The 12,011-nt window shown below is 35.0% G+C and overlaps 1 protein-coding gene across 1 annotated transcript in view; it reads right to left on the bottom strand.

Annotated features, from left to right (window-relative positions):
- HDX (highly divergent homeobox) overlaps positions 1-12,011 on the bottom strand; it is a 101,580-nt gene that overhangs the window by 14,865 nt on the left and 74,704 nt on the right. Inside the window, exon 6 of the mRNA XM_037126733.2 lies at positions 1,706-1,913. Coding sequence (XP_036982628.2) covers positions 1,706-1,913 — 208 coding nt within the window. The remainder of the gene's footprint in view (positions 1-1,705; positions 1,914-12,011) is intronic.

The raw sequence follows: 12,011 nt of genomic DNA, 5'->3' as shown, positions 1-12,011 counted from the left end.
TTTGAAAGCTAAATACTGTTAATGTGCCTGGTTATTCCTTAAGAAAAGCAGCCTTGTTGATTAGAAATTAAACAAATGAGTGGAATTATTAATGAGTAAAAACTCTAGAGGGCACTTAATGTGGTGGCCATAATAACAGTACATAGACTTATCTTTCATGCACACACCCACATAATAGATACAACTAAAATAAAACTTTGTTATGAAATTTAAAGTATATATATAGATGGTAGTTGTTCCTATACATTAAGCAGTTTGCTTCTCAGAGTAGGAGAAATCTTTAAAATTGCTCAATGGTAAATATAATTGGCAGACATAGAACTTGAAATTAAGGAGCTGAGTCATCTATTACTTCTGCTAGAGTTTGCAGTTACATGAGGGGTCCAGCTGGGTAGCTTTAAAAAAAATCAATAACAACTTCTTTTACTCCATACAGGGAAAGGAAAAAGAAAGGGGAGAAGTGAAGGTGGGAGGTAGAAGGTAGAAGTTAGAGTTAAGTCAGAAGCTCTGTATCAGGGAAGTACCTATTTTCTCAGAAGCAAAAGAATGGAATTGAAACTGCTGAAAGATAAACAGCATTTTTTGGTGACTTTGGCTAAATCTGCCTTTTAACATGTTTTAAAAATGATTCTGGTTTTTGCTTGTAGAATTTTTTTCTAGGAACTTTTAATGTGATATCAGTTGGTTTTAACGTGTAAAATGTAAGACCTGATTTAAATGCATTTTTTCCTTAAACATTTGGAAGACTAATCCTGTTTAATCAAGAGCCATATTATAAAGGACCCTGAATTTCAAGTTACTAGGTTTTTGAAGTAGTATGGCCAGATACTTATTATTCTATCTGTCTGTCTCTAATAAGTTATGTAATTAATGGAAATCTCAAAGTAAACATACATATAACTGTATTTTCATAACTGGAAGAGAATAAGGTTACTGTATTTTAAAGGTATGATAGTCATCTAGGCCAGATGACATAATTCACTTAACCATTACAAAAAGATCACACAGTTAAATCATTCAGATTACTATTCTCCACCAGCAAAATGAGGAAGCGAATAGGACAGAATTAGTATAAAACATGACAAAAAAGGCTCTTTTTAGTAGTTGATAATTCTTTAGTGTTCTTCTGGTACAATTTTGGATGAGAATGAAAAGCTTACCATGCAGCTGTGAAAAATAAGCCACTGAGATGAATTCTAGACACTCTCACTTCCCATCAAGTATATTTTGATTCAGGCATTAAATTCTGTCTTATTTTTCTCATTAAATCTTGATTACTATGCCAGCTGTCTAGAGAATACTCTGTCAAATGACAAAAGATTCCCGTGTAGAAGTAGTGGTCCTTAAAGCAACCTTAAAATTTATTCACTTTTCTCCAGTAACTCTTTATTTCTTAAAATTACCTCTCAGGTGGGGAAGTGGGAGTTGGGGAATGAAATTCTCCTTAGGGGGGTTTGTAATTTCCTTTTATCAGATTATTGCCTCACAACAGGAAATGATTTTATTTGAAGTTAAATGGTATTTTTCTTCTGAAATGGGGCCCTCAAAATACTTTCCAAAGCTTTAAAATATTAAAATACCTACGAATACAAATAAATCCATTTCTTTTGGGGGCTTTAGATTTGTAGTCCAGTAAACTGCAAAGAAAGTGAAACTGCATTAACTTGACAAAAAGTATTATTAGGAGGCACAGCATATAAAATACCTTGAGAGCTTCCTTCAGACAAGCAGATGGATACTTCATCATTTCTGTCATTATCCTCTTCTACTTCAGGACCAGCTTCCTCTCCTGTTGTGAGTGCAGACAAAGAACCAGACTCTAGCTGCTCAGAAAAATCAGCAGGACCTCCCCTTGGAGGTGGAACTTCAATCCCCATTAAACGATACTTCCTCCTTCGATTCCCAATCCAAGTCTTTATAAGAGAAATATAAGAGGAAGCTTTGTAAACATGGAAACCTTAGTAGTTCTGGCCATTAAAATAATGAATGGATGCTGCATAAAATATGATTTAAAAGAATAAATAGGTACCCAGAATAATACAATTTTAATATTACTCAATAAATTAAAATAAAAAATTGTTTTTGCTTTTAGGTATGTTATTAGCAGAAAGATAGTATTTATTTAAATATTCAGAGTTTTAAGAAACATGCCATCCATTGTAGAACGCTTATTTATTTATTTATTTTTCTGGAGAAAATAAATCACCAAATCTTTCAAAGAAGAACAGGAATTGGTTCTTTTTCTAAAAGGATGGTCACACAGCTATAATTATAATTTATCTCCTGTTTTGCACCTTGTTCTTCTTAGGTGAAAATGTGCCTTCCATTAACCTCGTTTGGCTTCATAATGGTTACCTGGTTATTTTGAGTATTCTAAAATTTTATTTTATTAGATTTCGAACCATTTTTAAACATTTTATATTAAAATAATTTTAAAGCCACAGAAAGTTGCAAAGATAAGTCTCAATTCAGTTGCCTCCAATTAATATTTTACATAATTATAGCACAATAACAACAGGAAACATAAAATATGTGTATACACTTCCATGTTCTTTTAGCACATCATTCTTCCTCTCCTACCCACCACTTCCAACACCTGGCAACCACTAATCTGCGTAATTTCAAGCATGCTATATAAATGGAGTCATGTAGCATAAGAGTTTTTGAAATTGGCTTTTTTTTCACTCAGCATGATTTTCTGGATTTATTTAGGTTGCATGTATGAATAGTTCATTCCTTCTTTATTGCTAACTACTTAGAGATAAAAAGTTTTCATGAAATGCCCTGGGTGGTGTAGCTCAGTGGATTGAGCACGGGCCTATAAAGCAAGGGGTCACCAGTTCGGTTCCCAGTCAGGGCACATGCCTCGGTTGCAGGCCAGGTCCCCAGTAGGGGGCACATGAGAGGCAACCACACATTGATATTTCTCTCCCACTCTTTTTTCTTTTCTTCCCCTCTCTCTAAAGATAAATAAATAAATAAATAAATAAATAAATATTTCCATGAAACTTACGTACCATTTTTCCTGATTTTTTTCACTCGATGATTGTTTAACCATTCACTCCATGGAGAAAATTTGAATTGTTCATAAATTTTGTCTATTACATATTAAGCTTCTATGAATAGTCATGTACAGGATTTTATGCAGATATGTTTTCATTTCTCTAGGATAAATGCCCAAGAATGCAATTGCTGGGTCATATGGTAATTGTATGTTTAGTTTACATAAACTAAATTGTCAAATTGTTTCCAGAGCAGTTGTACCATTTTACATTCTTACCAATAGTGTATGAGAGATCTAGTTTCTTGGCATTCTTACAGGCATTTGGATAATCAGTATCTTTTTTACTATTATTTTAGCTGTTTTCATTGGAGCATGTAGTGAACAATGATGGAGTTCTTAGTTTGATTTCCCCAATTGCCAGTGATAGTGAAAATCTTTTCATGTGCTTATTTACCATCCATATATCCTCTTTTATGAAGTGTTTCTTTATGTCTTTTGTCTATGTCTAATTGAGTTGTTTTCTTTCCTGTTGAGTTTTGGGAGTTCTTTATATAGTCTATATATAATTTATTTGTCAAATATGTCATTTGCAAATATTTTCTTCCCAGTCTTTAGCATGTATTTTCATCATGTACTGTGCAACACAAAAATTTTTAATTGTTACGATGATCAAGTTTTTGCTTTGTTCTTATACAAAGTGCTTTTAGTGCCATTTCTAAAAATTCTTCACCAATCCCTATATCCCAAAGAATTTCCCCTGTTATCTTATCAAAGTTTAATAGTTTCAGTTTTTGCCTTTATTTTTATTTTTTTAATTTATTTTTTATGGATTATGCCATTACAGTTGTTCTATTTCCCCCTTCATTCCCCTCCACCCTACCCCCATCCCCACCATTACCCCCCCTTTAGTTTATGACCATGTGTCTCGAGTTCTTTAGATTCTATATTTCCCATACTATTCTTGCCCCCCCATCTATTTTCTATCTACTGTCTATGCACTTATTTTCTGTACCTTCTCCCCCCTTCTCCCTCCTCCCACTCCCCTGTTGCTAACCCTCCTTGAGATCTTCATTTCTATGCTTCCACTCCTGATCTAGCTGTCCTTTTAGTTTGCTTTTGTTTTAAGTGTGGTTGTTAATAACTGTGAGTTTGCTGTCCTTTCACTGTTCATGTTTTTTTAACTTCTTTTTCTTCGATAAGTCCCCTTAACATTTCATATAATAAGGGCTTGGTGATGATGAACTCCTTGAATTTGATCTTATCTGAGAAGCACTTTATCTGTCCTTCTATTCTAAATGAAAGTTTTGCTGGATAGAGCAATCTTGGCTGTAGGTCTTTGGTTTTCATGACTTGGAATACCTCTTTCCAGCCCCTTCTTGCCTGTAAGGTCTCTTTTCAGAAATCAACTGAGAGTCTGATAGGAACTCCTTTGTAGATGACTGTCCCCTTAGCTCTTGCTGCTTCTAGGATTCTCTCCTTCATTTTAATCTTGGCTAATGTAATGATGATGTGCCTTGGTGTATTTCTTCTTGGGTCCAACTTCTTTGGGACTCTCTGAGCTTCCTGGATTTCCTGGAAGTCTATTTCCTTTGCCAGATTGGGGAAATTCTTCTTTATTATTTGTTCAATAAGTTTTCCACTGGTGGCTGTGCCTTTCCCTCTTTTGGTACCCCTATAATTTGGATGTTGGAGCATTTAAAGATGTCCTGGAGGTTCCTAAGACTCTCCTCATTTTTTTGAATTCTTGCTTCTTGACTCTTTTCTGTTTGGCCATTATTTGCTTTCTTCTGGTCCACTCCATTGATTTGAGTCCCAGTTTCCTTTTCATCGCTGTTGGTTTCCTGTGCACTTCCCTTCATTTCAATTAGTTTAGCCTTCATATGTTCTCTAATTTGTGGCTATAATCGACCAGTTCTGTGAGGATCCTGATCACCAGTGTTTTAAACTGTGCGTCTGAGAGGTTTGCTATTTCTTCATTGCTTAGATTTATAGGCTCTGGGGCTTTGAGATCTTCTTGAACCATTTTTGGTCTGTTCGCACCCTTTTAGTGTGAGGAGCGGAGCCTTGGACTCCCAGGTCTCTGGGTTGTGAGGCTGTATGTGGGGGCGTGGTCAGAGCGGGGAAATGGCGACCCCCTCTGCTGTTTCAAGCTGCTGGGTGAGGAGCAGAGCCTTAGGTGGTTCACCAGGGTGTGGCCACTAAGGTTGCTGGGTTATGACGCTGTATGTGGAGGCGAGGTCAGAGCGGGGAAATGGCGGCGTCCTCTGCTGCCACTCCCCAGGGTCTGCTCAGTTCCGTAGTTTCACCGCCCACTCCCTCGCTTGTCTATCTGCGCACGAATGCGCGACCACAGTCAACCCACAGTCCTGCTCCCTCGCTATTTCCCTATGGTAGCTCGCTCAGTCGCTTACTCGATCCAACTATGGTCCTGGGTTCCGCGCACCTGAGTCCCTGAGTCTGTCTGAGTTTTCCTGTGCAACCCTGCTCCACCAGCTGCTGGTTTCGCCCCTCTTACTGGTCAGGCTGAAGAATTTGTTCTTATCAGACTTCCGAAAAGTTCAATTTTCCATGTTCTGACTGTGTTTTCTGTTCCTAATATTTTGTTGTCTCTAAACTTGGTTGTGAGAGAAAGCACGGTATCTCCACCTATGCCTCCATCTTGGCGGAAGTCCAGTTTTTGCTTTTAAATCTATGATCTATTTTGAATTTTTGTTTAAGGTGTGATATTTAGGTCAAGTTTCATTTGTTTTCCTACAGATATAGAATTTTTCCTTCACCTTCTTAAAAAGACTTCCTTCATTGAATTGCTTTTGCACCTTTGTCAAAAATCAACAGTGTGGGGATTGACTATGGGAGTGTGGGGTGGGCTGAGTGAAGGAGGGCAAAGTAGGAAAATTGGGACAACTGTAATAGAATAACAATAAAAAACCTAATTAAGCTGGTCATATTTGTGTTGGGCTATATCTGGGTTCTGTATTCTGTACCACTGACCACACCATCTCAATTACTATAGCTGTATAATAGGTTTGAAGTTGGGTAGGTGAATTTATTTTACTTTGTTTTACCCAAATTGTTTCAGTTATTCTAGCATATTACCTTTCCATATGAGTTTTATAATTATGTTATCTACATCAACAAGAAATCTTGCTGGGACTTTTATAGGAATTATGTTAAACCTGTGTATCAATTTTGGGAGAATTTGCAGTTTTTTTTTACGTTGAGTTATAGTCCATGATCACAGAAATGTTTTTCCATTATTTAGAACTTGTGATTCCTTTCAACAGTATTTTATAGTTTTCAGCGTACAAGTCCTGTATATGTATTGTTAAGATTTACACTTAAGTATTTGCTTTTTGAGTATTTTGTAAACAGTATATCTTTAATTTCAGTTTCAATGTGTTCACTTGTACTGTATAAGAGTTGATTTTTGTATATTGATCTTGTATACAGAGACCTTGTTGAATCAGTTATTTGCTGTAGGGTTTTTTTTTCTGGATTACTTTTTTTTTTTTACACAGCCAACTATGTACATCTTTTATTTATTTTATTACATTTTTGCTTTGCTGGCCAGAATTTCCAGTACTGTACTGAGTAAAGGTGGTAAGAGTAGACACCCTGTTTTGTTTTTGATCTCTGGAGAAAAGCATTCTAACTTTTCATCATTAAGTATAATGTTAGCTGTAGGTTTTGAATGCTTGTACATTTCTTTCTTGAGGAGGTTTTTTAAAAAACTTGTTTTAATTATATTTTTTCATTACCATTTATCCCCCTTATATACCACTCTGCCCCGTATTCACTACCCTGTTATCCATGTCCATGAGTCCTGTTTCGTTTTTGTTAGATCCATCCACTGCCTAACCCTGCCACCTATGGAGGAGGTTTTTAAAGATGACTCAACCTAATATATTTCAATTAAATAAGTTGTGGTACTGTTCACTCTTCAAGTACTGCTCCATTTCATGTGAACTCAAATTTGTGTTTGTAAAGTTCTTTGTAGCATTTTCTTATTATCTTTTTAATGTTTTTAATGTCTATAATGGTATCCCTGGTTCCCTACAGATGCTAGTACTTTGTTTCTTCTCTCATTTTTTAATTTGCACATTTTGATAAGATGTTTGTTAATTTCGCTGATCTTTTCAAGGGACTCACTTATTTTTTCATTGGATTTTTTTTTATTTTTCATCTTTGAATCTGTAGCTTAGCCTATGAATTTCAATTACAAGTGCTTCTCAGCCCCATTTAAGTGGGACCAAATGGCTAATGGGAGCTGAAGTTTGTTATTTCACTCATTCAGCTCAGCTATGCTCTGACAAATCTCCAATAAGTTAGACTCTGGTAATATAGTTGTCTTTTAGTGCAGGCTTTGTTGAGAAAAACAGAACATTCTGTCATATTGTATTTTAATTTTTTTAAATTAAATTTGTTGCGCCCTGGCTGGCGTAGCTCAGTGGATTGAGCGTGGGCCTGCGAACCAGAGTATCGCGGTTCCATTCCCAGTCAGGGCACATGCCTGGGTTGCAGGCCAGTTCCCAGCAGGGGACTCACGAGAGGCAACCACACATTGATGTTTCTCTCCCACTCTTTCTCCTTCCCTTCCCCTCTCTCTAAAAATAAATAAATAAAATATTTTAAAAAATAAATAAAATTAAATTAAATTTGTTGGGGTGACCTTGGTTAATAAAATAATATAGGTTTAAAATGTAAAATTTTTCATACATGATCTGTATATTGCATTGTTTCCCCACCATCCAAAGTCAAATCTTCTGTCACCAAATATTTGGCCTATTTTATTCTTTACTGCCCCCACTTCCCTCTGGTAACCACCAAACTGTTGTCTGTGTATATGAGTTTCAGTTTTGTATCCTACATATGTGTGAGATCATGTGGTTCTTAGCTTTTCTTTCTGACTGACTTACTGTGCTTGGCATAATATTCTCAAGATTCATCCATGTTGTCACAAATGACAGAATTTTATCATTTTTATAGCTAAGTAGTATTCCATAGTATCTATGTACCACATCTTTATCCAATCACCTATCAAAGTACACTCTGATTATTTCTATGTCTTGGCCACCACAAATAATGTTGCAAAGAACATAGGGGTGCATATATCTTTGTGAATAAATACCCTTTTTTATATTCCATTGAATATGACCCAGAGAAAATTATTTTATCATGTAGGGCCTCAGATTCTTCATCTGAGGAAACTGCAAACTTAAGAAACTGGTTTCCAAATTGTTAGTATACTGGATAAGCTTTGTCCCTTCAAGATACTCATAAATGTGTAGAATAACACTATGTTTTCCTTTTTTTAAAAAAAATTGTGTTCAAGTAAGATGTCTCCATTTCCTCACTACCATTCCCTCCTCCCCACCCACCCCTACCTCCCACCCTCATTCCTACCCAACTTTGGTTTGTCCATGGGTCCTTTATACATGTTCCTTGACAACCCTTCCCCCTTCTCCCCCGTTAACAACACAAATATAGTGGCTATTAAAAAATTGGACTTTCAGGCCCTTTAAGCTTCTAAGTATATTTCTATTAAGATGCCATGAATAATATTTCAAACTGCTCTTATTTTATAGGTATATTATCACATATTTGCAATATGTGTATGCTGTACATAGCAGGTGTACCTTTCTGTTAATATAGTAGTTAAAAAGCAGACATGATATATTTTCATGGAACTTAAACTTGCAGTTTAGTAGAGGTATAGAAAATAAGCAAATAGACAAGAAAGTATAGATTACAAACTTTAACCAAGTATTATAAATGGAAAAAACAGGTATAATATTAAGCCACAATAACATAGTGTAATGAAGTGGTTTCTTCCTAATTTACCTGATCATAAGGATTATTAGAAAGAAAACATACAGATTCTCAGGCCTTTCCTTGCAAATCATGATTTAGTAGGTCTGGGGAGGGGTGATCTGTATTTTAAGAATTGTGTAAGATAATTCTATAATGAAGCACACACTGGTGAAGCAGAAATGGAAATAATGTTAGACTGGCAATAGAGAGATCTGGCCTGTAGTCATTTACTGGCAAGCCATTCCCATATCTATCCTGATTTTCCTTACATGAAATAAAAGCATTCAATTCAATTTCAAGGTGCCCACCAGCTTTGAGTCAATGTCTATGGTAGACAATACAGCGTTTATTACTTTTTTTTACACATACATTAGGGGTGAAAGGTTATATATGGTGCAAAAATAAAAGTAAAAACAATATAATTGAAAAACAGTCTTCTATTTAAGACATTTCAAATGTAACCATGCTTCTTGGAAAATAAACATAATGTAAAATGTAAAAACATACATCTGTTTTCCATGAAATTTATTTAAGTCTTTCAAATGTATTTTAAACATTCAAACATATGTTGTTTATACAGAAATTTGACCACATATGAGTTCATTTTGACATATGTCCACTATAACCAAACACAGATGGAAAGAATTGGCATTAAACTAAATTGTAGAGTGATAGGGGAAGAAAGTATTTTTAAGAACTTATGGTGCTTTACACTTATTATCCACATATATTACCCCAAAATGCTCCTCCAGTATCTCTATTTCCTGTTAACTGAGGCACATTATAAAACTTTTACCATGCTAAACTTTAAGTTCTTAGGAGTGCTGCATTTTTCCATGGCACTTAGAAGTTGGGGGGTATCCAGTAGGTGTTCAATTTACCTTTGATGTATGAGTAAGTCAATAAATAATCAGCATTAACCTGATAATAACATTCCATGCTAAAGAAATATGTGCACATAATAACACTCAATATAGTTAAAAAGATGTCAAGTCTGCTCCCTAGCCTTTTTAAAAGCATAAGGTATCAGGAGAAAATATGCATCTGAAATTTCCAAATTATATGACAAGTAATGGTTATTTAGACATCCTGAGGTAAAGTTCATCCTGGTGATTAATAAGTACAAGGTCTATTAGACTTAAAATACCTACATAATTTTTTCTAAATCCTAGGAATATATTTATGTGGTTAATATTCTTCTTTAGAATTAATCTACCAAATATTACAGAAGAGGTTACAACATATCAACTCTTCAAATTTTCTGTCTTCTGTGGGCAGGCTGGCATTTTATAGAAATAACTAGAAACAAGGATAGTAATCTGTCCTCTAGCCTTTCCTCTAGTAAAAGTTTTAACTAGCCTTAAGCAAGAATATAATGGTAACATTTTTTTAATGTATGTTAAGACTTTCTACAGGGATTAAGCGCTCTGTACATAGCAATGGCTCAGTGAATGTCCCAGTATCATGGGCTTTGGCCATTTTTTTTACAGCAATTGTGCCTAAAATTTGTTGGTATTGAAAAGAATTGCAGCTAGGAACCCTGTACATACCTTTTCTTTCATTTTTAAAAACTATGTTTTTAGGAATATTCTGTTGTATATCTTCTCTCTCCTGTGGTTCGGGGTCTCAAGGAGACCCTGTAGCAGTCAATGGAGCTTAAAAGCTTCCATAATAGCACATGATATTTATTAGTATGATTGGCAAATTGAATGTAAACAAAAGTGAAAAAACAGTGGAAAACTTGGAAGATAAAATTGAGGACATCTTACTGAAAGTATAGCAAATAGACAAAAAGATTGAAAATGGAAATCTCAGGGTAACTGCTGAGCTCCAGGTATAGAGTAACCAATACAGATTGGAGCAGGTTATAAGATTCCAGGAGAAGATTCTTCAAGATGATAAAACTGTTACATTACCAAATGCACATTAAATGTATTGAGAAGAGATATATACAGCTGTGAAGGGTTTGCGGATAAATTAGTAGCAGGTACCTAGGAAAGTAAGCAAGCAAATATACAAAAAAACAAAAACTAATTAAGTAATGAACTCTAAAGGAATAAAATAATGTTATGCAGAAAAGGAAAATAATAATGTTATACAGCATAATTCAAATGTGAAAAGCATATAAAATATCAAACTAACACAAATTATATAAAAACTATACTGGGAAAATAAGAAGTATATGTGTAGATGAAAAAATTAATGAAGAGGTCTTGAAAGAAAGTTTTTAAAAGCCTCGCATTTCATATTAGAATATTGGTCAAGAATGCCTAGCACTGAAAAATAAAAAAGTAGCAATAAAAACAGATTTGAGAGAGACTTCTAATTGTTCTCCAATATGTCTTCTCTCTCTTCCAGAATAATAGAAATTATATTGGATTCCCACAATATAACTACATTTGCAGCTCCTCTTCAATTAGGTATGGCTAAGAGACTAATCATTAGCCAGTGTTGTATAAGTGAATATGTCTTTTGACAGTTCCTGGAAATCCCCTTTAAAAGATAGATCATACACAACCATTGCTCCTCCTTTCTTCCCATATCTGTCATGCTGCCTGGACCCTAAATGCCATACCTTTGGACCTTGAGGACAAGGGATACATTGTAGGGATGGCAGAATGTAAGGTGTAATGCACCGATGTCTTTGAAGGCTTCACAGTGCAGAATTCATATGCCAATTCTAAATTGTATACCCTTGGATTTCTACATGAAATTGAAATATCTTGTGTAAACCACTGATATTTTTAGTCTTTCTGTTACTCACAACCAAAGCTACTTCTAATTAACACAGGAAATTATTCATAGATGTAGGTAAATACCAAAGGAATCATCTAAAAGAGTGGGAAGTAATTGACTTTGGCTACTGGAAAATGGTAGGAGAGAAGGAGTGAGAAGTGTTTTGCATTAAGTAGTGTAGAGCTTGATTCCTTAAGCAATATGCATACATAACTCAGATTTAAAAGATAAAAAAATGGCAGTTACAACAAAACCACATCTCTACATTTTCCTATTCTTAGCTTTTGCTTAGGATCCTCATACCATAATTCCAGTCCAATTTTTCTTCAGTCATTTGTATCCTCATGTCATCCCTTCAGTTAGACTCTGAGTGTCTTAAAAATAGGAAAAGCGTCTAATGCTTTTCTAATTAGTTGTTAGTATATGTAACACCCAGCATGTTCAGTAAATACAACATTTA

The sequence above is a fragment of the Artibeus jamaicensis genome, unplaced genomic scaffold (genome assembly GCF_021234435.1).
Source record: "Artibeus jamaicensis isolate MK-2021 breed Jamaican fruit bat unplaced genomic scaffold, CSHL_Jam_final contig_241, whole genome shotgun sequence".
NCBI lineage: Eukaryota > Metazoa > Chordata > Mammalia > Chiroptera > Phyllostomidae > Artibeus > Artibeus jamaicensis.
This window is presented reverse-complemented; position numbering and strand designations above follow the sequence as displayed.